Source organism: Calliphora vicina, chromosome 3, assembly GCF_958450345.1.
Source record: "Calliphora vicina chromosome 3, idCalVici1.1, whole genome shotgun sequence".
In the NCBI taxonomy this organism is placed as follows: Eukaryota; Metazoa; Arthropoda; class Insecta; order Diptera; family Calliphoridae; genus Calliphora; species Calliphora vicina.
Genome location: NC_088782.1, coordinates 24,386,037 through 24,413,998, shown reverse-complemented (window position 1 = coordinate 24,413,998; position 27,962 = coordinate 24,386,037). Strand labels below are relative to the sequence as shown.

Genomic DNA, 27,962 nt, shown 5'->3' with positions numbered 1-27,962 from the left:
CGATCGTGATCCTTTTCTCGATTAAACGCTTATTTGCAAATTTATTAAGGATTTTAGATTTTCGAAGTTTTTCATATGAAAAATCGGTTTTTTATCCGAAATATGAGTAATCACAGATGGAGCTCCTTGTTTCGATTAAACACTTATTTGCAAAGTTATTAAGGATTTAACATTTTTTAAGTTTTTCATATGAAAAGTCGATTTTTGGTCAGAAATATGAGTGATCAAGCTCGCTACAAAGTTAATAAGGATTTTAGATTTTTGAAGTTTTTCATATGAAAAATCGATTTTTGGTCAAAAATATGAGTGATCACAAATCGAGCTCCTTTTCTCGATTAAACGCTTGTTAACAAAGTTATTAAAGATTTTAGATTTTTGCAGATTTTTTTAAGAAATAAGAGTGATCACAGATCGAGCTGCATTTTTCGATTAAACGCTTATTTACAAAGTTAATAAGGAAATTAGATTTTTGGGTTTTTTCCTATAAAAAATCTATTTTTGGTCAGAAATATGAGTGACCACATATCGAGGTCCTTTTCTCTTTTCAACGCTTAATTACAAAGTTAATAAGGAATTTAGATTTTTGAAGTTTTTCATACGAAAAATCGATTTTTGGTCCAAAATATGAGTGATCACAGATCGAGCTCCTTTTCTCGATTAAAAGCTTATTTACAAAGTTATTAGATTTTAGATTTTTGAAATCATATGTAAAATCGATTTTAGGTTTGAAATATGAGTGATCTGATCATATTTTTGATCAGAAATATGAGTGATCACAGATCGAGCTCCTTTTCTCGATTAAAGGCTTATTTACAAAGTTATTAAGGAATTTAGATTTTGCAAATTTTTCGTACGAGCAATTTTTTCAATTAAACGCTTAATTAACAAGTTATCAAGGATTTTAGATTTTTAAAATTTTTCATGCTAAAAATCGATTTTTAGAATAAAGTATTAGTCATCTCAGATTGAGCTTATTATACCCTTCACCTTCGTGAGAAGGGTATATATAAGTTTGTCATTCCGTTTGTAATTTCTACATTTTTCATTTCCGACCCTATAAAGTATATATATTCTGGATCCTTATAGATAGCCGAGTCGATTAAGCCATGTCCGTCTGTCTGTCTGTCTGTCTGTTGAAATCAATTTTCTGAAGACCCCAGATATCTTCGGGATCCAAATCTTCAATAATTCTGTCAGACATGGTATCGAGAAGTTTGCTATTTAAAATCAGCAAAATCGGTCCATAAATAACGGAGATATGAGCAGAAAACCGGGACAACCTCGATTTTTGACCTATTTTTGATCTATATCTGGATTACTAAGTCATTAATATAGACAATATGGATATCTAATGATAGATATTTCAAAGTCCATTGCAACGATGTAGATAAGGCTATAGTAAGTTGGACCTACAATGGGTCAAAATCGGGAAAAATATTTTTTATCCCGAATTTTTTTTTCATCAAAAAATTTTTTTTGTCATAAAAATATTTAAAAAAAAATTTTTAAAGTGTAATTTGGTGAAGGGTATATAAGATTCGGCACAGCCGAATATAGCTCTCTAGTCGTGGATTTTCAGCCATTTATGGGCCGATTTTGATCAATTATTATAGCGAAATTCTCTACATTATACGGGTGGATATTTAGGGGATTGCAACCAGTTTCATATTCACAGTTTTAAATAGAAAACTAAATAAACTACATAAATAATAAAAATTTAATTCAAACCCCAAAAAACTGACCCCATAATAAATAATTATATTTCTTTCGTTTTTTCATTTTTACTTTTAAATTACATACTTATAATAAAACTTTATTTTTACTTACATCGACAATGGAAAAATACAAAAAAAAAACTAATTATTTATTCAATATAATGCATTTTGAACTTATTCTCTTTTAATTAATTACACAACCTTAACATCTTATTGCACGTCTCGTATCCTCGCCAGTCTTTCACTTCATCAAATTTAATTTACTTTTTGCCAAATTTAAACAGAGACATAGCATTACGCATCAAAGCAGGTCCATTCCAATAACCCTTCAACATCATGTACCAGTATAGGGGAGGCATGAAATCTTTCTTCATAATGAACATGGAATAACGTTCCTTATTCTGGGCGACAGGGAAGGTTTCCAGGGGTTGTAAATTGTAGTCGAATTCAGCCAAAATACAAGTGTGATAGCCGGTGACCAAAGGACATGAGGCATAACCATCGTAGGCATCCTTAAAGGGTTTTCCCTTCATGACAGCCAACATATTGCGATAGACTACAGGGGATTGGGCAGCTGAAAAAAATAAATTTTTAATAAAATGATTAGTATTGGTTTCAATTATTTTTAAGTAATTATAAAATTTACCAGCAGCAGCGGCTGTTTTGGAATTAGGAGAAGCTGAACAATCACCAATGGCGAATACATTGTTATATCTAATATGTTGCATGGTGGATTGATCGACTTCTACAAAACCGGCTTCATTAACTAAATCACGGCATTTGGCCAATTCGACGGGAGTGCCCATATGTGGCACTACATGCAAAAGGGAATACTAAGGAAAATAAAAAAAAAATCATTGAAAAGTTTAATTTGCTGTTAAAGAACTAAAAACCAACCTGTTCTTCAAATTTCTCTTCGGGCTTATCGAGATTCTCAAACACAGCTATATCCTTGTCGGCTTTAACCTCGATCAAGTTACGTCTGGTGTTAACCTGAATATTACGCTTCTTGACAATGGGCCACAAAGCATCGGCGTAATGCTTAACACCAAATATCACAGGCAAGGCGGTATTATAGATAACATTGACATTATTACGTTTATTTGTCTAGAGAGAGAAGGAAGTTATAAAAATTGGAGTCCTTTTTTTATTATTATTTCTAAAATTTACCTTTCTCAAATAATGCTCTGCAATGTAAACAATTTTTTGTGGTGCTCCGGGACATTTAACGGGTGAACTGGGGAAAGTGAAGATGGCATTGCCTTTTTCAAGATTACGCAAAGCATCATAAGTACGATCAACATATTTGGGTGAATAGATCGAGCAAACTTTGCCATTGGGAATGGAAAGACCTTCTTCCAAACCGGGAATCTAGAAAATGGTTTATTGTAGTAGATATTTTAATATTTTTCAAGGATCTTTATTGCCTTACCTTGTTGTAATTTAATTCCAAACCAGTAGCAATCAAAAGCATATCGTATTTAATATCATTGCCACCCGATGTCGAGACGGTATTATTGTTGGGGTCAAAATGAACAGCCTTCTCCTTGATCCATTTAATATTTTTGGGCAAAACATCTGCCATCATTTTGTAGGATTGTTCCAAACGTTTCATGCCACCACCAATCAAAGTGAACATGGGTTGATAGTAATGTTTCTAAAATAATCAAAATAAATTAATAAATATCTAAATGATATCGTAGAAATTTCAATATAAACTTACCTCCGCGGGATCTACAACAATTACTTTGCCCTTGCCCAATTTGGAGGATAATTTGGCTGCCAAGGCACAACCACCGGAGCCACCGCCCACAATAAGAACTTTACATCTGTAAAGAGAAAAAAAAACATGTTATTAGGTCTTTATAGCAAAAATACATTTAAATTGCTTATTACTCCATTTAAAAAATAAGCTGACATGTGTTTCGTACTTTTTGAAATGCGAACCTTTTAGGGGAGAAAACGGGTAAAAACTGAATTTTCGTACTTTTTTTGGCACCCTATGTATATTTTAAACCAATAAACATAGAAACAAATTTTAAATCGTAATTTTTACTTATCAAAAAATTAAAAATATAAGTTTGGTACTTTTTGGATATTCGAACCCTTAAGGGATAAAAATTTTGTTTATTTTTGGTACTTTTTCATAAAATATGTTTTTCTATAATTTGACATAGACATATAAATATTTTATTATGAGCTCCCACCACCATACAGAAATTAATTTGAAAATTAAATTAAAATTTTACCACCGCAATGAGGATAAAAATAGTACCAAAAAGGGGATAAAAACGGGAAAATAAATTTTATTTGAAATTTTAAGCCAATTTTGATAATTTTTTTTAACATTGGTTCCTGGGTTCATACAAAAATTAACTAACAGGGTGTTTTTTGGAACTTGGGCCAAATCCGGGTAAACATTTTGGTACTTTTTTTAAAACATATATTTTCTTGGGCACATTAACACAGATTTTAATCTTTTGAGACATGTCTGTAGCATAAACAATTTTGACAAAACGGAATACATATTTTTAAATTTCATACTTGAAGGGTGTTCAAGGTGGAAAGGGGTACTTTTCTCCTAATGGTATTTTTTTAATATTTTATATTATTTCACTTATCGACATTAAAGTTAGCTGATATGTATCTGAGTGAAGTTACTGTTAGGAATATTTAGGTACCAAAATGTGAGAACTGAACTATAGGTACTTTTTTAATGCTTCTAATGGTACTTTTTGAATTTTCTATAATAATGAACATAGAGACATGAAATTAAGCATATATGGTCCTAAGTGAGTGAAAATTTCAGGGGGATATTTCATGGTACTTTATAAAGGTTTAATACAAAATAAAGGTTTAAAGTGACTACACTCTAGATTACTTGGAGACACTTAAGTGCCGATTGACCTCACGCTAGATTACATGGGATGTTTAAAGTAACCAATTGACTTCTATCTTCACTACAAAGGATCCAAAATATATAAAATGGATTCTGCCAAGCGATCAGACATTAGTGACAATTACTATCTATAAGGGATACATTGACTCTTTGCTAAAATGCTGGGTAGTTTAGCTTATTACGAATTCCTATAACAAAACATTATCTAACTTCAGTAATTACCTTTTTACAAGTATTACACACAGTTCTGAGTTCTATAACCCCAGCTGATTGATTCGCTATCAACGGTAATGCATTTAATATTTACATTTCGAAAATAAATAATGAAAAAACTACCTACTTATCGCTTTGCGACAATTTATAAACAAAAAAAATATATAATTAAATACCCAGACACACTCAATAATTTGTTTAGTTTATTTCTTATTAATTAAAAGTTTTAAATAAATGTGTAGACGTGTTAATAGCATGACGAGTTGTCTATTTAATAATTGCTATTACATTACACTAGGGAACAATTTCTCACTATTTGCAGATACAAAAAAGAAGTCACTGGGTGGGGCTAGTTTTTATTTTATTACATGTCTGAGTGTTGGCTAGCTGGATTATGGTGTTCCAATTGTCCCTGAAGGGGAATGAGTTTTTTTGTTGTTTGTCTATCATTTCATGGAATATTTTACGAGTGAAAGGGATTTACATAAAATTTACAAAAAATAAAATAACAAAATTAGGAGTGTTAAAGTTCTGCCTCATATAGTTTAGTGAAGTTGAATCAAATGGCTGTTAGTTTAGAGGAGTAACTAGAAACAATTACGCAAAAAAATGAAGCTAATGTTTTTTTTAATTATGCTCGAAAAGCGAAAGTAAGTGAAATTGCTGTCATAAGAAATATCGTCAGAACACGTTCTTTATATGTATATCCCTTAAGAGCTTGGATATGGAAAAGCTTTCATTTAGAACATGCGGGATTTACGATAGATGGCGTAACTTTTGAACGCGGTTTTTGTTTTTAAAAACGTATATGTCATTTTGAATACTACACATTTGTCATTTATTCTCACTTAGTTATTAAACATTAGAGTGTTCGAAAATGTCGAATTGTATCAACAAATCGTCATATACTGGAAGTTTTGCTTTACTTCTTTAATTTGAAAAAGTGCCGCTGAAGCACACCGATTGCTCACCAAGGATTATGGTGAATGTGTTCAATCTGTTTCAATTGTTTGTTCAGTTCAGAAGTGGTGATTTTGACACGAAAGACAAAGATCGCGCAGTTTGAAGGCCAAGAATTGGAAGCATTACTCCATGAAGATTGTTGCAGAACTCAACAACAGCTTGCAAAATCATTGGGAGCAACTCAAGCAGCAATTTCAAAACGTTTGCAAGCAGGAGGATTCATCCAAAAGCAATGAAATTTTGTATCATACAAATAGAAGCGGAGAGACTCAAGGTCTTTACGATTTTGCATGTCCGAAATGCTGCTTGAACGCTATAAAAGAAAATAATTTTTGCACCGAATCATTACTTGCGATGAAAATGGATCCGTTACTATATTCCGAAGCGTAAGAAATCACATGTGAAGCCCGGTCAAAAAATTGAATCGACACCAAAGCCAAACATCCGTGGAGCTAAGGTAATGCCCTGTATATGGTGGGAGCAAATGGTTCCTATCTATTATGAGCTGCTGAAATCTGATCAGACCATCACAGGGAACCTGTACCGACAGTAACTGATTCGTTTAAAGCGAGCATTGGCCGCGAAACGCCCAAAATATGCCTCCAAACATGAAACCGTAATATTCCATCTTGACAATGCTCCGCAACATGTTGCAATACCTGTTAAAAAGTATTTAGAATGAAGTGGTTGGGAAGTATAAAGCCTCACTGGCTTTATAGTCCAGATCCTGCTCCGTCCTACTACTATTTATTTCGATCGATGCAGAATGCTCTCTATGGGATACGCTTCATATCCTAGCAAGTCTTTTGGATCGTAATCCATATGTTGCCAGTAAGATGGGAAAAGTTCATAGCCTACTTTGAATAAATATTGTTACGTTTTAACCTTTTCAAAACGCTGGTTTATTTCCTTTAAATAAACCGGATACTTTTGATTGCAAATAAAAGCCGTTTAGTAGTTTAAAAATTGTAACAACTCTTTATTTATTCAAAATGTACAACAACCACAGAATTAAATAGCCACTCAATGTTTTTTATATACGTTTATAAATTCTCAGAAATACAGACACAATTTATAATGTACACGAATTTACTTGAAAAACACAACACACTTTAAGGCACTCAGTTGATGTTTATTCGAAAAGCTTCTCGGATAAAACTGACTCACGACTGCAACCTCTGCCACTATTTATAACACTGCCATCTGCACTCTAGATTGCTCTTTAACTGTCAAAGTTCGAATATTCTATATCATACGCCATCTGTGGTGTACTTTCTACAATGTTCTTTAACTGAATATTCGAATTCAAACAGCGTTGCCAACTTACACTCAATCGTCAACTGAAAGCTCTTATTTAATAATGCCCACAGATATGTTACAGTTTGCTATTACAGCACTGTTATTTGAAAGCATTATGCTACATTTAAATCAGCCCTTAAAATCGTTATATTTGAATTCAAGTACAATTTCGTAACAATATCATATTTCAGATCATCGATTGTTTTGTTTGTTCTCTTAAGCTCGGTCTTTCAAATGATTATGCATTAAATCACAAGAGCGATGCGCCCAATTGACATCGACAAATCGGGAAATGGCTAAAATCTAATTTGAAGACCTCAAAATGGATTCAAAACAATCGAGAAGCAATCTTTTTGGCGGTAAATGTAAGTCATCCAACTATATTTCTGTAATAGAATCAATGAAACTATGGAAGTTTCTCAAAACTAATAATTCCGAGTGTCACAATTTGAAACAAGAAACACTGATGGAAGAACTACACCATTTCCAATTGTATTTCAGAAGTTTCTAATTGTATTTCAGAAATTTCCAATTGAATTTCAGAAATTTCCATTTATATTTCAGAAATTTTCATTTATATTTCAGAAATTTCCAATTATATTTCAGACATTTCTAATTATATTTCAGAATTTTCTAATTATATTTCAGAATTTTCCATTTATATTTCAGAATTTTCCAATTGTATTTCAGAAATTTCCATTTGTATTTCAGAATTTTTATTTTATACTTAAAAAGTTTCCAATTGTATTTCAGAATTTTCCAATTGTATTTCAGAAATATCCATTTGTATTTCAGAAAATTCTAATAGCAAAACCAATGGATATTTCTGAAATACAAATAGAAAATTCTGAAATACAATTGGAAAATTCTGAAATACAATTAGAAACATTTTAAATATAAATTAAAAATTCTGAAATACAATTAGAAAGTTCTGAAATATAATTGGAATATTCTGAAATATAATTAGAAATTTCTGAAATATAATTGGAAATTTCTGAAATATAAATGGAAATTTCTGAAATTGAATTGGAATTTTCTGAAATACAATTAGAAACTTCTGAAATACAATTGGAAATGGTGTAGTTCTACAAACGTTTTAAAGCAGGCGTATTTCTTAGTTAATGCATCCCTAGATCTTGATCCGCAGTTGAAATTTTCAAACATAAATCATTGCTTAACTATAACAAATACTGGCTATATGCAGGCATTCTAGAACTAGTTGTGTAACTACACCATTTCCAATTGTATTTCAGAATTTTCTTATTTAATTTCAGAATATTTCAATTATATTTCAGAATTTTCCAATTGTATTTCAGAAAATTCTAATAGCAATACAACAAATGACAATTTCTAAAATACAAATAGAAATTTCTGAAAAACAATTGGAAAATTCTGAAATACAATATGAAATTTCTGAAATTCAACTGAAAATTTCTCAAATACAATTAAAAACTTCTGAATTATAATTGGAAATGGTTAAGTACAGTATTTTCTTGGAATTATCTATAATTAAAATTCGAAATTTCTGAAATATAAATGGAAACTTCTCAAATATAATTGGTATATTCTGAAATACAATTAGAAAATTCTGAAATATAAATAATTGGAAATTTCTGAAATTCAATTGGAAATTTCTCAAATACAATTAGAAACTTCTGAATTAGAATTGGAAATGGTGAAGTACAGTATTTTCTGGGAATTATCTATAATTACAAAAAAGAAACATAATTTTTCAAAATCATTTAGTCGCCCAACTATATTTTCTGAATAATTTGTATGTTGATTTGAAATGTTTACAGCTTCCGATAGTTTATTTATGTCCATACACTGTCCAAGGTCAAAATCTTTGAAAATATTTTAAATAATATTGACATACAAAACACAAAAATTGCTAAAATTATTTGCCTACTGACAAAAAATTTAATGCGAAATTGTTTATTTAAAGAAAAACAAAAAAATTAATAAAAAAAACTCACACGCTTTTCTAAGAACACAACAAATACCCTACGTTAGTTGTATGTGTTATAGATATAACGTTACTGCGACAACTTCGTTAATTCATTGGACTATATCGTGATAATAAGGAAAGTAAATAAATGGGATATAATGACAAAAATTTGATGAGGAAACCAAAACAAGTTGAGTTTGAAAGTCGATTCGAAGTAGCAGTTGAAAATCGAATGCATTTATATGTATATACCTGTGAAAAAACCTTATAATGGATCTAGAAAAGATATGAATTAATTTGAGATTTTTCCCCGTCTTTCAAGTCATCAATTTTAATTATGAGAAATGTGTGACTTTTCAGATTCTATAGATTTTTTCTTTTGTTTTAGACATTTCAAAATATCAATTTATTTTAAAAACAAGCTATATTCGGCTGTGCCGAATTTTATATACCCTTCACCAAAATATACTCCAGTTGTTTTTTCGAAATTGTTTTTTAAATTTTTTTATTTTTATCATTCATGTATGTAAGTTATTTGGGGGCTTCAGAAAGTTGATTTCAACACACAGACGGACATGGCTATATCGACTCCGCTATCTATAACGATTCAGAATATATATACTTTGTGGGGTCGCAAATGAAAAATGTAGAAATTACAAACGGAATGACAAACTTATATATACCCTTGCCACTCATGGTGAAGGGTATAAAAATTTGAACAATCATCATCTATTTCATCATATTTTTTTATTAATGATGGAAAACATTCAAATAAAACAAATATTTTCGCAATAAATATACAACCCAGTAGCGATGCAGCTCGAATATAAATTGTTTACAATGTTGCTGCTAATTGTTATTGTTGTTCGTTTTAGAAATTCATGCTCATCTATTTTGTTTTACTAAATTAGTATGCCAAGATGGGATTGCTGAATTAGCAAATAAAACAGCAATTCAATATAGTACAACAAATACAAGACTAGAAGATACATGTTTAGTTCTCAATTGATGTCGTCAAAATGTGAATGACCAAGCAAAAAAAACTAAAACTACTCGTCATTCATACCTAAATAATACACCTATTAGATGGATGTTCTTCGTTCTACTTAAAAACACCAAAAAAAAATCATAATAATAATAAAAAACCAAACAAAAAATAAAAAAATATATAAAAAAAAACATTATAACGACACGTGTGTGTTACTGTATGTGTGTCTAATATCAACATATAAACATAAACACATACCAACACGCATGTAATACGAGGGTCTTAGTAGGTGTTATTTAAGATGTTTATGGCAAATTCGGATTCATGTTCATTTAGAGCAAAAACTATCATTAACCAACTTAACTGAGTTGTCCTCTGAGTATGTCAACTAATTTGCGCTTACGCAGTTCACAACCTGAATACAAAAAAAGTTTCTCTGATATAGAGTGAAGACAATACAAATAATTTTAATGGATTTTAAAACTTTTGGATTTTTTAAACTATTCTTAACATTATAATCATATACAGCCCAATTATGAATAAAAATTCCCCGGGAGTTTTTTCCCTTTTCCTATTTTTCCTATTCAAATTCAATGGGAAAAAACTCAAGGGGAACAAACTCCCGCGAAATTTTTTATTCATAATTTGGCTGATAGTGTAAGAAATACTTGTTCAGAACTCATTTTCCAGCCTTCATTTTCCAGTCCGGATGGGAGTTTCTGTTCCACAATTTTTTCTGTACAACCTAAGGAGGGTAATTTTCTGCGATTTTAACTGTCTTGCCTTCAGAAGACAGACCGATTTACGGATGAATTTATAGTAGTTTGATCATATACATAGGAATTCCATAAGGATCTAGAATACTTATTTTCATATTTTACATAAGAGTAAAGGTACCAAATTTTGTATTCAAACAAAGTCATAATAATTTTATAAGCACCCAGGGTTATTGGAATGATTTTCATTTCTATTCGAGTTACACAATCACCCCTCAGAATACACATTCCGTTTTTTCAAAAGGATTTGGTTTTGTCCACTCTGAAATCGTAACCAAAAACAAGGGTTTTTCATTGTTGTAATCTCGACCGATTTCGGTTTTCATTAACTTATCGGGTTTTTAGAATTGGCCGTCCAAAAAAATCAAGTATTAAGAAGATAAACAATTGGAATATACAAGTTATTGGTATAGTTGAACGAAAAATTAAAAACAAATCCAGAAGATCATAGTCACTATTTCGAAATTTCACAACTTCTGTTAAGAATTGAACCCATTAACGTCTTCAAATTTGTCTCTCCTGATACCTAGGCTGAAAATATTTCTCATCATGTTTTGAAGAACTTTAAAAAAATCGAATAAAATTTATCATTTACTTTCATACTTTCATTAGCCGTATAAATTGGGGCCGATTGGTTCAGGGATTTCGGAGATACTTGACTGAAATGGCCTTAACGCCCACATTAAGTGGGCGTTCTTTACCAAGGTAGGTTAATAGCAGAGGAGGTATTGTACCGACTCCTTATTGACTGTACTGATTGAAAGAGAGATTCTATATATCACCATGAGCAATTAAAAGAAAATATGGTGGTAGTCGATGTGTTACCACTTCAGTTAGCTCACAGCTGATCGTTGTGAAATTTGGTTGGGGAAGGACTTTGGTGCAGACCTAACATATTTTATTATACCACCAATTTACACCATGGTGAATTGATCACTCGAGGAGATAATACCCAAACTTGTCCGTGACAGAATTATTCATATGCGGGACCCGGAAGAGATCCAAATGTCTCGCCATCAGCGCGAGACATCTGATGGCAGCCTGATTGTCAGTACAAATTCGAATATCACTAATGTATATTAGTATAATATTCAATTAGTCGCCCCTCCAAAAGAAGCAATTTTAGCCGGAATATCGATGCATTGATTATCGGTGTAGTGAATCGGGGGCCGTTCTACTTCCATTCTACTTTTTTCTTGATGATCGATATGCTGAATGAACGAACGGAATAGGTAGGGATCCCAATCCCGTAATCTATATCAAGTGATTTTTTTTCATTCAGAATTCGGAGATTTTGAACAAATTTTTTGTATAAATCCCAGGAAGTTCCGGGAATTTTTCTTATTTTTGAATATTTCTGGAGCTCTCCATTTTTATTTAAATACTATTGGGTGCATGACTTAAAAATGCAGGATCTTTTGAAGTGCAGTTGAAACACACCGATTGCTCACCAAAGCTTATGGTGAATATCTTCCATCGGTTTCAACGTGCGAGAGTTGGTTTGTTCGGTTCAGAAGTAATGATTTTGACATGGTAGACAAAGATCGCGCAGGCCAGCCAAACAAGTTTGGAGACCAAGACTTGGAGGCATTACTCCATGGAGATTGTTGTCAAACTCAACAAGAGCTTGCAAAATCATTGGGAGCTACTCAATCAGCAATTTCAAAACGTTTGCAAGCTGGATTCATCCAAAAGCAGAGAAAAAGGGTACCAAAAGAATTGATGCCGAGATAACTTGAAATACGATTTTGCATATCTGAAATGCTGCTTGCACGCTATAAAAGAAAATAATTTTTGCACCGAATCATTTCCTACGAAGAAAAATGGATCCATTACGATAACCCGAAGCGTAAGAGATCGTATGTGAAGCCCGACCAACCAGCCGAATCAACATCAAAGCCAAATATCCAAGCGGCTAAGATAATGCTCTGTATTTGAGCTGCTAAAATCTTGCCTGACCATACCTGTACCGAATGCAACTGATTCGTTTGAAGCGAGCATTGGCCGAAAAGCGCCCAGAATATGCGGCCAGATATGAAACCGTGATATTCCATCATGATACCTGTTAAAAACTATTAAGAAAGGAGTGATTGGGAAGTTATGCCTCTCCCGCCGTATAGTCCAGACCTTGCCCCGTCCGACTACTTATTTGTTTCGATCGATGCAGAACGCTCTCTCTAGGATATGCTTCACTTCAAAACAGAGTATGGAAAATTGGCATGATTCGTTCTTGGCCTCAAACTCGAAATCCATATGTTGCCAGAAACATGGAAAAAGGTCATAGCTAACAATGGCCAATACTTTGAATACATTTCTATTGTACAAATGTTTCAAATATGCTATAAATATACAATATACTATTATGAATAAAAATTCTCCGGGAGTTCTTTCCCTTTTTCTCTTTTCCCATTTTTCCTATTCAAATCCAATGTTAAAAATAAGAAAAGCGAAAAAACTCTCGGGGAATTTTTATTCATAATTGTCATTGTTAAATTTAATGGCCCATAATCATAGTCAAACACTAAAGTCGGTTCTTTTTAAAAACAACTTTAAAATAAAAACCATCTGTTTATTAATTTGCAACGTATGTTTTAGTATGTTTTAAATTGAACCGACTTTAACTGGGTGCCACCGCAAATGTAGAAAATGTTTTCATACAATATACAACAAAAAACAGACAAGTGGCAACGCTGAACAGCTGACATACAAAATTAAAAAAAATCCAAAAAACGTAAACAATAAAAGTAACCGGGACATCTAAAGAAAGTTGTTTGTTGTGGAAAAGTGGAAAAGATAAGATTAATATCATAATTACGATATTTTGGTACTAATTTTATTGATAACTGTTCAATAATTGCAAAATCTCTACCAATATCTTGTAACTTAAACATTTTTTACTTTGTGACGAACTTTTTTACTCGGCGAAGAACAGCTGATGCTGTTGTTAAACGAGTTAAAAACAACTTCAGCTAGTTTTATATTTAGAGTCGACTTCAGCGTCAGAAGTATACTTTAACTTGTCTATGATAGACCTAAAGTCCACTCTTAAGTAAAGTCGAGTTTAATTCTCTTAAAATGTACTTTATTTTTGACTATGATTATGGGCCAATATTTCTTTAACACTTAGAACAGTTAAGTGTGAATTAGAACTAAAATTTTATATTTAGATGGCGCTATTTTAAAATAGTGCTTATTTTATATTAATAAAAGCCATATATTTTTCAATTTTGAATTTTAAACAAATGAAGTAAGACAAAATTTGTTTTTGATAAAGTCAAAATATGCTATTAAACAGTAAAATAAGCTCTAAAACGCAAAAATATGACATAAATATGCTCTTAAAACAAATATATGCAAAATATGCATTTAAGGGTAAAATATGCAAAAATATGCACTAACAAATCTATGCCAAAATTCTTAAATAGTTCTGAAACATGTAAATATCTTATCAATGTGCCCATTAGACTCACCAGAAAAAACATACATTTGCATATTTTGGTTTCCCTGATTATGACAATACGACCTAATAGGAGACAGTTTGAATCCCCCAAATATATTTATGAAATTAATTATTTTCATTGTTAAATTTGATGTTTTTTAATGTGAAATATAAATCATGAAATTTAAAAAATCTCGTATCCCTAATTGTCGGTTATGGCAAAAATTATGCTACAGGCCAAGGGTTAAAGAAATTAACCCTCTAACCTTTCTCGTGCTAAAATTATGACTTCACTCACAGCTAATAGAACAAAAACTTAAAGCCAGAAAGCATTTCGACCTTTGAGAGAAATGTTAACAAATCTGTAACTTAAAATTTAAATAAAAAAAATTATAATTACTTTTTGAGATAATTGGTGTTTTGTAATGCATGCCTTGAGACACTCTTGCGGGTTAGAGGGTTAAACAACATTCGGGATAGTACAAGTATGTTAAGTTAATAGAAAATGATGTCGAAAATGAAAAACGATTAAAACTAAACTATTATTTTAAACAATTTTCAAACCGACTTCATAACAACATACTGTGAAAATATAAGTGTGTTAATTGATATGAAGCGACGAGTACGATTATTTAATTTTGTTTTTTAATCTCCAGAGGGGATTCTGGCCAAACACGAGTATAGATCTTAATTAATTAGTATGTATACAAAAAAACAAAAACTAAAAGAATATTTGTTGTGTATAATGTAAATAGAAAAACGCAATGGTTTATAAATTGTTTTGTTATTAATAGATAAATGATAAATGAAATAAAAACTTTGTATGTAATTATGTGAATATTGTATATGTATTTATTAATATTTCAAAAGATTTGGAATGGCCAAGTACTTGAAATAATGAGTTAATTTATAGCAAATAAAATTCTTAAGAATTTAATTAATTTTTTTTCAAAAACTTTTCCACTTTGAAATAATACATAATTTACGTGCAAGTGAACCCATAGATTAAGGGAAATATTATGAAACACAATACTAAATGATTCAGCAAATTTTTGGGGAAGAACTTAATAAACCAACAAAATATTATTAAGTAATAATGATATAAATAAATATAAAATCATTATTTTTTCTAAATATAAATTGCTTTGATTAAAAATCAATTATATATTTTCAAATACTTAAGTATCTACCTACCAAATACAATCTTTAATTTTGAAATTTCTATTACACAGTGCCATCTATTATTAATTACACTCCTTTTAAAAACTTTTTAATTTTCAATTTCCTGCTTTATCAGCAATTCCGAATTTCCTAAATAACAGATCGCTATTGGTACACGTTTAAAATATTGATTAGATATTAGTTTATATTTGTTATTTCTTATCTTATTTGATTTATAAAAAGTTTGTATGATTAGAATGAAACTTTGTTTCAATTATTTTCATTCATGTATTGTTAGGGAAATTATTTTTACTAGAGATAGACAAATATTTGTAGTTTTATAATTAATTAAAAACTAATTAAAATTATGTTATATAATAGTATTTTTATAATTTTATCAAGATTACTTTTTGTCGTTTCTGCTTATAACCAGATATAGTCCATATCTGTTAATCTTAACAACTTATATTTAGTTGCTCATGATATAAATTTTAATTTTAAACACTAATCAACAAATGTTAGAAATTTATGATCTAATACATTTTGAAATCAAATCTGGTAAAAAAAATATTTTTATTCAAGATGAATTTGAACTTTGTTCTGAAGTTCAAAACTGAATAAAATCTGTGTTCGCTTGGGCCTTAACTGTTACATTTTGCTAACTATATTTTTATTTTTTTAATCAAACATTCGAATTATAAAACTATTGTATCAAACATTGCAAATTCGCCTAAAATTTATAAAATATTCAAAATATAATTCGAAATTTTACTGAAATACTCATTAGCAACACTATAAGGTACATATATTCTGAATTTTTATTGAGTATATGGCTTAAAAATGCGGGATTTTCAATAGATGGCGTATCTTTAGAACTTGGTTTTTGTATTCATTCAAAAGCAAGGAAATTGGATACCATATGAATTGAAGCAGAGAGAGAGACATTGAAAGACTATTTTGCATGTCCGAAATGATGCTCGGAATGATTTTTGCATTGAATAATTACTTGCGATGAAAAATGGATGATCCATTACGATAACCCGAAGCTTAAGAGATCATATGTGAAGCCAGGCCAACCAGCCGAATCGACACCAAAGCCAAATATCCATGGCGTTAAGGTAATTCTCTGTATTTGGTGGGAGCAAAAGGGTCCTATCTGTTATAAGCTGCTGAAATCTGTCCAAGCCATCACAGAGACTCTGTACCGAACGCAACTGATTAGTTTGAAGCGAGCATTGGCCGAAAAATGCCCAGAATATGCGGCGAGACATGAAATCGTAATATGTCATCATGACAACTCTAGGCTACATGTTGCAATACCTGCTAAAAACTATTTAGAATAAAGTGGTTGGGATGTTTTGCTTCACCCGCTTTATAGTCCAGGCCGTGACTCGTTCGACTACTATTTAAATATTTTTAGGTAAACAAAATTTATTTTTTTAATTTTTTGTAAAAAATTTTTTTTCGAATTGTTATTTTAATTAATTTTTTTTAATTTAAAAAAAAATTTTTGGTTTTTTAATTTTTTTAGTTGAAAAAAAATTTTTGGTTTTTTAAATTTTTTTTGTTGAAAAAAAATTTTTGGTTTTTTAAATTTTTTTTTGTTGAAAAAAAAAATCGGGTTAAAAAATATTTTTTCCGATTTTGACTCATTGTAGGTCCAACTTTATGTTCTTATATACATATGTCGTTGCAAAGGTCTTTGAAATCTTTGAAAAATCTATCATTAATCCATATTGTCTATATTAATGACTTAGTATTCCAGATATAGCCCAGCAGTTAAGCAAGTAGTTAATGTATCCCTTAAAGACAGCAATTGTCACAAATGTCTTATCACTTGGCTAACTCCAATTTATATATTTTGGTCATTTGACACGTGTGTGCACTTTGTAGTGCAGAGAGAAGACAATTGGTTACTTTATACATCCCAAGTAATCTAGCGTGAAGACAATTGACACTTAAGTGTCTCTAAGTAATCTGGAGTGTAGTCACTTTAAACGTTTTGTGAGTAATTCGTACAAACTGGTTTTATACAAATTGTGTTGATATAATTCTCATATAGTTTATTTTTATTTTTGCTTAAGTATCTGGTATCCCATGTAACATAGCATGAAGTCAATAGTCACTTTAGTGTCTCTTAGTAACCTATGGAGAAGTCACTTCATACTTTTTTTTTGTACTGCACTTTATTTTACCCACCAGAAGCGTTGACTTTCGATCAGCTATCAGATAGTCACATTGTATCAAAAGAGTCAATTGAATCCCTGCTTAGAACATGTACGTGTTAAAATAACTAGTCAAGTAGCTGATCAAGTAACCAGTTACAAAGCTAGTAAGGTAAATGACGCTATGTAACCAGTATGTGAATCTAATGCGTTGCCTACTTTGAACCAGCTATTAGACAGTCCCATTGTAATCAAAAAGAGACAATTGACCCCCTGCCTAGGACATGCCCGTGTTAAAATGACTAGTCACGTGGCTATCGAAGTAACTAGCTCCCACCCTAAATGATGGGTAAAATCACTAGTTCGGTACTGTCTCCTCGAACTGCTGGGAGGTCACAAATCGATGTTGTCCTGGTTTTTTTTCCTCATATTGCTGATTTTAAATAGGAAAATTCTCGAAAGCTAGTCTGACAGAATTATTGAAGATTTGGATCCCGAAGATATCTGGGGACTTCAGAAAATTGATTTCAACAGACAGACGGACATGACTTAATCGACTCCGCAATCTATAAGGATCCAGAATATATATACTTTTATAGGGTCGGAAAATTATATTGTGGAAATTACAAACGGAATGACAAACTTATATTTACCCTTCTCACGAAGGTGAATGGTATAAAAAATACTCAAAATAATCACACATACGGGTGTTGTTTTTGTTTTCACATAGTTTATTCTACTAATACATTCTCACCATTTAGGTTTCTGACAACTGAGTTAGATCTTTGACAGGAGAGTTTCCACTCTATGTCTATTCTCTATGTCCAATAATTTTAAAACAGAAACATGTTCATAAGGACCTCAAATTGTGATATAGACGATGATACAGTGGGTGAATTCCAAAACGTCTATATGCAATGCAGTCATATCTTTATCAAGACAAAGCTAACAAACGCTTAGTTAAAATTAAAAAAAAAACTTAGCATACTGCCTGTTTTTACTTTTTCATATATTTTGCGATATGAAACATATCAAAGTTTACACGGTTGCGTTAAGAATCGCTCGACTTTTTAAGGTTGCATTGCATACAGACGTGTTGGAATTCACCCAGTGTTACAATATTATTTTGATTGTGATATGCGAGCAAATGCTCAAAACTGGTTCAGCAGTTTTGAAAGTTTATAATTGAAATTTTTCATTAAATATTTAACAAAATTAAAAAAAAACAAGTAAGAGGTCTATATTCGGCTGTGCCGAATCTTATATACCCTTCACCAAATTATACTTTAAAATAATTTTTTTTAAATATTTTTGATAAACAAAATTTATTTTTGTTTTAATTGTTTTTAAAAATTTTTTTTTCAAAATTTTTCAAAAAAATTTTTAAATTTTTTTTTTAGTTTTTAAATTTTTTTTTGTGACAAAAAAATTTATGACAAAAAAAATTTTTTGATGAAAAAAAAATTCGGGTTAAAAAATATTTTTCCCGATTTTGACCCATTGTGGGTCCAACTTACTATAGCCTTATCTACATCGTTGCAATGGACTTTGAAATATCTATCATTAGATATCCGTATTGTCTATATTAATGACTAGTAATCCATATATAGATCAAAAATAGGTCAAAAATCGAGGTTGTCCCGGTTTTTTGCTCATATCTCCGTTATTTATGGACCGATTTTGCTGATTTTATATAGATGGATCCCGAAGATATCTGGGGTCTTCAGAAAATTGATTTCAACATACAGACGGACAGACAGACGGACATGGCTTAATCGACTCCGCTATCTATAAGGATCCTGAATATACATATAAACTTTATAGGGTCGGAAATGAAAAATGTAGAAATTACAAACGGAATGAGAAACTTATATATACCCTTCTCACGAAGGTGAAGTGTATAATAATTTTTGGAATTCTAAAAATATTGGAAAAATTAATAAGCAAAACGCTGACCCAGACCACAAAATTAATCATAACGTAAAGGTCCCAGTTATTAATCGTAAGGAGTTCAGTATTTCTTAGGTACAGCCTCATTTATGTAAGACACAAATAATTCATTCTTTTACATTTTAACGCACTACTATTTTGTTGAATGTAGTAACATTTTCAAAAACTATTTTCTTTTATTCATTTCAAATTTACGACTTAAAAATTGCGTATAATTTTTCGGCAATATTTATATATAAAAGACAATTAAAAATTCCAAATCGCACACGCAAATCCATCACTCATTCAAAAAGTATGTATATAAAAAGGCAACATTATTTTATTACTTCTTTCACTACAAACTTATTTCAGATTTTTACAATTTTATTAAAAAAACAGAGAATAAACCAAAAAAATAACAAAACAAAAAAAGTCAATTACTTACTCATGTTTTTCAGATAACGATGGCGACGCTGAGAAACTTCTTAAGGCCGTCAAACCGAGATTTGTATTTAATGCGGAACCACATTTAGTTAAAGTTAAAGCTTTATTCGAAAATCCGTACAAAACACTCATTGTGGAGCTATTACTTTAATACAAAAGTTATTAATTATTTCGTTTTGTTTGTATAAATTTTATATGACTTTTAACATATGTTTATGTGGCTGTTGCTTTATTATTAGATAATTGTTAGAAGCTTTTATTATATTATATGGTATTGCTTTTTATTTTTTAGTTGGTTTCCTACGTGATTCCCTCTCTACGGTCACTAGCTAACTAAAATCTATGTAGACAAGTATACAAGTCGACAAGTCCACAAGTGTGTCGTTTGTTTGGGGGTAAAGTAGCCTTGAATTATGCCGGCTGTTTATTTTCTGCTCTTTTATTGCACACACGTTTTGTATTCTCTATTCGTAGTTGGAGAATGGGCAGAAGAAAAGAAACATCAAGAAAAAATAAATAAATAAACATTTAACATGTTGCTCCCCACTTATTAAAAGCGTTGCCGTTTGTGTGTGAATTGTTTCCCCACTTAAATCGGATTTATAAAAAATCCCTTCGTGAGAATTTCAACATTTTTCATTCCTTATAGATAGCGGAGTCGATTAAGCCATGTCTGTCTGTTGAAATAAATTTTCTGAAGACCCCAGATATCTTCGGGATCCAAATCTTCAATAATTCTGTCAGACATGCTTTCGAGAAGTTTGCTATTTAAAATCAGCAAAATCGGTCCACAAATGGCTGAGATATGAGGACAACCTCGATTTTTGACCTATATCTAGATTACTAAGTCATTAATATAGACAATATGGATATCTAATGATAGATATTCCAAAGACCTTTGCAACGACGTATATAAGGCCATAGTAAGTTGGCCATTTGTATTTTGAAGTATAATTTGGTGAAGGGTATATATTCGGCACAGCCTCTTACTTGTTAATCTTAAATTTGTTATTAAAATTTAGCTATTTTTGGTATCTTAAACTTTTAGTTTGTATCAAATAAGAATAATTTGAAACCAAACAAATGTCAATCAATGACATCGACTTGCTTAACATTTGAGAATAATAGAATTCTCAACAAAAAGGAGAGTTGTTCTCCATTTCTGTACTTATTAAAATATGTGGAAACTAATATTTTTAAAATTTGAATAATTAAATTACATGCATTAGTGGATTTTTCGCCTTTTAGAGTTTCGATTAGTGCAGTTCTGAAATTTGGAACATTTTCCTAACAAAATCAAAATCAAATCCTAACCTTTTACTTCAAATAACCCCATAAAAATAAAAAGATGGTGTCAAATCACACGATCAAGGGGGCGAATTTTGATCACCGAAAGAAGAGAGTACACGAATAGGAAATGTCTCATGCTGTAATTGAATTCTTTCACGGGTGGTAACGGTAGTCGAGTTGAAAGGCTGTTTTGAGCTTCAATTTTGAGAGGCCCTTTAGAATAATTTTTTCAAAAAAGTGATCGGTGGGAAAAATCTTGAGTTATCATTATTTCATTTTTATTCGTTTTGGAAAATTTTATATAGAAGGATAATAAACAACTTTCTAAGATTAATAAATGTTCCGATATGAATTTTTTTATAACTAGAAAAATATTTACCCAAAATCAAAAAAAAAAAATTTGTTTTCTTCAATTTCAAATTTTGTCGACTTAACAATGTCCTAGGCTGTCTGTCCATGTTAAGTAGAGGTCGCAATTTCAAAGATATTTCAATAAAATTTAGCACATGTATTATTTTCGTCCGAATATTCCTATTGAAACCGATAAAAATTGGTCTCCATACAAATGTTCTCCTGAAACACACATTTTTCCACAAATATGTTTTATATTCCGAATTTGAGCGGATGATTCATAATTAATCATAGCTCTCATATAAGCCGCAATTCCAAAAATCACCAAACAAAGTTCAGACTTACCACCTTGGACGGACTTTTTTGGTTGGTGCGATATTAAACATATCTGATCAAGAGTGAAATTTCAATCTCTAGGTCCTATATACTTATGGGACTATAACCAATATTTTCGATCTGTTTTTCAAACGTATTAAAAAATTCAATTATCCCCATCTTTTTGGTGTATATAATAATGGGAATCTGTAATTTTGTTAAAGATGGCAATATTGTTGAATGTATTTGTTCAAGAGCTTTTTAAAGTTTTTCTATACTATTTTGTTGTTTTTTTTGTAAATTTTTAGTTTCATATGATTGTGTTTAAAAGCTCACCAACAGTTTTATGCTATTATACAATAGATGGCGTATTATTATTAACATTTAAGAATATTTATTCTTTCAAATACGTAATTGAATAAATCTAAACAAAATTTAAGAATTTTGTATATTTTAGTACTTTTGAAAATAGAAAACAAATTATTGGATGTATGACTTAAAAATGTGGGATTTTTTTCTTTAAATTTTTAGATTTTATTTAGAAACATTTGTACAATATAAATTTATTCAAGGTATTGGTCATTGTTAGCTATGTCATGTTCCCATTAGGGTTCTATAGCTGAAAGAAAAAGTCGACTTTTCGAACTTTCGACTTTTTAGTTAATCGACTTTTTTCGACTATTTTCGACTTTCCTACTATTTTCGTATTTTTTCAACTTTTTACAATTTCTTGTAAAAAATACATGGTTTATTTATTGATGCGCCTTTTTTAATGTTTAGCAATAAAAATTAAATTTATCAAGGCGATAATAGTTAGAAGAATGTTGTAAGAATTTTGTGTAGAATAAGCTTTATTTTATAAACATTTATTTATTATTTACATATATTAGCATACTATTGCAATATGTACCAAATTGCAATAGTTTAAACATAATGTTGCAATTAAATATTTTTTTTTAACAATCTAAATAGTCGACTTTTTTCGACTTTTATCGACTATTCGACTTTTGAGATAACATAATCGATTGTTCGACTTTTTTCCGACCTAAAAGTCGATTTCGACTTTTCGACTTTTTTCAGGAAAAAGTCGATTGTTCGAACAATCAACTTATAGAATTCTAGTTTCCATCTTTCTGACAACATATGGATTCGGAACCAAAAGAACTGCACATCTTTTGAGGTCAAGAACGAATCAAGTCAATATCGGATACTCTGTTCCCAAGTGAGGCGTATTCCAGAGAGAGAACGTTTTGCTTCGAGCGAAACAAATAGTACACCCGACTACTATTTGTTTCACTCGAAGCAAAGGTCGGGCAAGGTCTTTACTATAAAGCGGTTAAGCCAAAAATTCCCAAAAACTTCAATCTAAATATTTTTTAACAGGTATTGCAACATGTGGCCGAGCCTTGTCATTATGGAATATGACAGTTTCATGTCTGGCCTCGTATTCTTGGCGTTTTTCAGCAGCACTTTTGGTCCCACCAAATACAGAGCATTAAATTAGCGCCATGGTGTCGATTCGTCTGGTTGGGCGGGCATCGGGTTATTATAATGGATTAATTTTTCATCGCAAGTAATGACTCGGTGTAAAATTGATTTTCTTTTATAGTTTTCAAACTTCATTTCAGACATGCAAAATCGTCTTTTAAGGTCTCTCAACTTTAATTCGTATGCTACCCAATTTCCCTGCTTTTGGATTAATCCTGGTGCTTGCTTCGGTGAGCGATCAGTGTGCTTCAGTGTCACTTGTTTTTTCTAATTAAACAAGTAAAGCAAAACTTCCCGCATATAACGTTTTGTTGGCACGAAATTCGACATTTTCGAAGGAAAGAAAAGCTCTGTTATTTACACTAGAATGTTCAATAACTAAGTTAGAATAAATGACAGAAATGTACCCTTTAAAATGGCATATAAGTTACATTAGAAAAAAACGCCATCTGCTGTAAATCTCGCATTTTTAAATCATTTTTCCTAAAATCAAAATCATGAATAATATCGCAAGTGTTTCGAAATTAAACAAATAAGAAAACTATATTCGGTTGTGCCGAATCTTATATACCCTTCACCAAATTATACTTCAAAATACAAATTTTAAATATTTTTAGGTAAACAAAATTAATTTTTTTTCCAAAGTTGTTTTTTTGGAAAAAAATCTTTCGAATTGTTATTTAATTTTTTTTTTAAATTTCCAAATTTTTTTTTTTAAATTTAAAAAAACAGTTTTTGTTTTTAAATTTTTTTTTGGTGAAAAAAATTCGGGTTAGAAAAATATTTTTTCCGATTTTGACTCATTGTAGGTCCAACTTACTATGGCTTTATATATGTACGTCGCTGCAAAGGCCTTTGAAATATCTATCATTAGATATCCATATTGTCTATATTAATGACTTAGTAATCCAGATATAGGTCAAAAATAGGTAAAAAATCGAGGTTGTCCTGGTTTTTTCCTCATATCTCAGCCATTTGTGTGATTTGGATCCCGAAGATATCTGGGGTCTTCAGAAAATTTATTTCAACAGACAGACAGGCATGCAGATATACGGACATGGCTTAATCGACTCCGCTATCTATAAGGATCCAGAATATATGTACTTTATAGGGTCGGAAAATTATAGTGCGGAAATTACAAACGGAATGACAAACTTATATATACCCTTCTCACGAAGGTGAAGGGTATAAAAATAAATAACAGTGTTATATTGGGCTGTGATGAATCTTATATAGCCTTCACCAAAGTATATTTTAAGTTAAATATTAAAATTATTTATAAAAAAATTTTAGTCAAAAAATATATTTGGTTTAAAAAATATATTTTACCACTCATCACTCAATTTGTTTGTGCAGTATTATGGAATTCATGATAAATTACAATAATTGGAATATATTTCGAGCAACCAAAATTATTGAATTTCGACTTCCATTGTTATATAAATAAATGAAAAAAAATGTATTTATACCCTACACCACCAAGTGGGGAGGGTATTATGCGTTTGTGCAGATGTTTGTAACGCCCAAAAATATTAGTCTAACACCCAACTTAAAGTATAGCGATCGACTTAGAATCGATTAAGCGATGTCCGTCCGTCCGTCCTTCCGTCTGGTTGGCTGGCTGTCCATGTAAACCTTGTGCGCAGAGTACAGGTCGCAATTTTGAAGATATTTCGATGAAATTTGATACATATTATTTTTTCGGCTCAAGGACCAAGCCTATTGAAACTGGCTGAAATCGGTCCATTATTTCACCTAGCCCCCATACAAATGTCCTCCCGAAATTGCACTTTATCGGTCATAAATGTTTAATTTATATATGTATCTCCACAAATTCCGCTCCAAATAAGTTCTATATACACAAAATTCATGTCACCAAATTTTGTTACGATCGGTCCATAATTAGTCATAGCTCCCATATATACCCGCTTCCGAAAATCACTTTAACGTGCATAAATCGCTTAAAAATGTTGGTAAACACACAAAATTCAACATAGTTAACTTTAATATACACATAAATCACAGGACCTAATTTCATGGTGATCGGTCCATAATTGGTCATAGCCCCCATATAAGGCCCACTTCCGAAAATCACTCAAAAATATAAATTATTTAAATTTTAAAAGAAATTTTTTTTTTGCTCTTTTACTTAGTGTAGGGTATTATATGGTCGGGCTTGACCGACCATACTTTCTTACTTGTTTTTAATTGGGCAATTGCATTTTAATCAAGTAATGAATTTTTTTTTTATAGTTTCAACACATAATGTGAATAATTTTGAACATTTATACCAACTTTGAAAGATCTCATAAAAAATAAATATAGAGTTTCCCTGCGGGAAATTTGTGTCAATTGTTCTAAAAGCACTTGTCCTGTGACCAGTGAATACAAAATTATTACAAAAAGGAACGAATTATGATAGGTGAAAACAAGACATATCACTTAACTAGTGTTAAAGTGTTTGAAGTGTAGTTACTACTGAGGAAATGTAACTGACACAAAATTAGTCCTGTGACTGGGTTTTGTGGGTGTTATGTTCAATCACTTTATATGGCATGATGTTGGTCTAGAAAGTGGTGAAATCACATCTTTTCGGCTCATTGTGACAGGTCACATAATGAACGCAAATGAACCGGTTCAGTTTATTATTACCAAATAGGATTCAAATAGTTTGAACTTTTTTTTACCAAATATTATTAAAATACCTTAAACCGAAATTGAATAAGTGCGCTTAGGTTAGTTCAGCAACTTATTCACTTGGAACAATATATGAGACAGGTCTTGTATTAACCGAAATTGAATACGTCCATTTAGGTAAGTTCAGAGACCTGTCACAAAGTATCAAAAAGGTGTCAATTAACCCCTTCCTAGGACATCCCCATGTTAAAGTGACAGGTCCCCTTCATATAAAGTGTTAGAACTGGAACCGGTCCCTACCACTTTGGAACTGTCACGTGATAAGTTTGGTGTTAGTTCCTTTTCTCCTAGGGAAACAATTGTTTCACTTTCATTTCATGTTGGATTTATTGAGACTAAAGAAAAATCTATTTAAACTAATTGTTGAAATGCTATTATCAATAATGTTTCTTAAAATAAATTTATTTAAACTATTTCTTATTTATATAATATGTGTTCTACACCATTTCCAATTGAATTTCAGAAATTTCCAATTATGTGTCAGAATTTTCCAATTATATTTCAGAATTTTCCAATTATATTTCAAAAATTTTTAATTATATTTCAGAATTTTCTAATTGAATTTCAGAATATTCCAATTATATTTCAGAATTTTCCATTTATATTTCAGAAATTTCTAATTGTATTTTAGAAATTTCCAATTGTATTTCAGAATTTTGTAATTGAATTTCAGAATATTCCAATCATGTTTCAGAAATTTCCAATTATATTTCAGAATTTTTCAATTGTATTTCAGAAATTTCCATTTGTATTTCAGAAATTTTCTTTGATATTGCTATTAGAATTTTCTGAAATACAAATGTAAATTTCTGAAATACAATTGGAAAATTCTTAAATACAATTGGAAACTTTTTAAGTATAAATTAAAAATTCTGAAATACAAATGGAAATTTCTGAAATATAAATGGAAAATTCTGAAATACAAATGGAAATTTCTAAAATACAATTAGAAATTTCTGAAATTAAATTAGAACTTTCTGAAATATAATTGGAAATTTCTGAAATTCAATTGGAATTTTCTGAAACATAATTAGAATATTCTGAAATACAATTGGAAATGGTGTAGTAATTTTCTCTTTCTTTTATATTTAGCCAATATTTCTTCATTGCAGATTTCTTCAAGTATTCTAAATTCCTTTTGGCATCTACTACTAAAACGTAGGGGTAAGTAAGTAATGTATTTTTTATTAATATTTCTTACTGTTCAAATAATAAAATCAATTACATATTTATATCAGTGGCCAGAATAAACTGATTGATTCTGTTTTGTTTTTTTTTGTATCAAATTGAAAGCGAAAAAAAGGCACGTCCACTACAAGACGATATAGACCTCGTGCCGTCAACTTAATTAAAAAGTGAAATAAATGTACATATTATTGACAGGGACATGAATGGGTAATGGGCATTAACAGACAGAGGCATATCTTAAAATATATATACATACATACATTCCGTACCGAGACATTTATATGTATAGATATGAACTACATTCATACATATTATGTCGCTCTCTGGTGTATACGATCATAAACGATCTAATTTTACCCTAGATTGCTTTTTTTAAACACTGAAAAATTAGAAATATTTCGTTGGATTTTTCATGCCTATGAAATTTTGTCCTCCTAGGCAAACTGATTTCAAAAACATTTAGTTATTTTATTTATACAATGATTTTTATAAAAGTCCCAAACTCTACTTCCTAGTCAATAATACCCTGCAAGGCAGACTATAACAGCTTTCAACAAAGTGTATGAATTTGTACATGCACAAAAGTGCAATTGCAACAAAATGACATCTTCATGATTTTTATTTGTAGTCATCGTACTGCATTGATTTTGCATAAATTTCAATGAAAAAATGCTCAAGATGTGATGGTGATGGT

General features: G+C 30.6%; 1 protein-coding gene across 1 annotated transcript; it reads right to left on the bottom strand.

Annotated features, from left to right (window-relative positions):
• Positions 1-1,860: 1,860 nt before the first annotated feature.
• On the bottom strand, positions 1,861-20,259 carry Sqor (Sulfide quinone oxidoreductase). Its single transcript, XM_065503469.1, has 7 exons — positions 19,941-20,259; positions 3,439-3,544; positions 3,148-3,372; positions 2,886-3,086; positions 2,613-2,822; positions 2,362-2,548; positions 1,861-2,289 (listed from the first exon to the last, which is right to left on the bottom strand). The coding sequence occupies exons 1-7, from the start codon at positions 20,069-20,071 to the stop codon at positions 1,976-1,978; spliced, it is 1,374 nt and encodes a 457-aa protein (XP_065359541.1). The 5' UTR covers positions 20,072-20,259; the 3' UTR covers positions 1,861-1,975.
• Between the last annotated feature and the right edge of the window lie 7,703 nt (positions 20,260-27,962).

Coding starts and splice junctions, on each gene's coding strand:
- Sqor (XM_065503469.1), bottom strand. CDS start 20,071: ATGAGTGTTTTGTACGGATTTTCGAATAAAGCTTTAACTTTAACTAAA. Junction 3,373..3,438: donor TTGTTGTAGATCCCGCGGAG/GTAAGTTTATAT, acceptor TGATTATTTTAG/AAACATTACTATCAACCCAT. Junction 2,549..2,612: donor AAGAGAAATTTGAAGAACAG/GTTGGTTTTTAG, acceptor TATTTTCCTTAG/TATTCCCTTTTGCATGTAGT.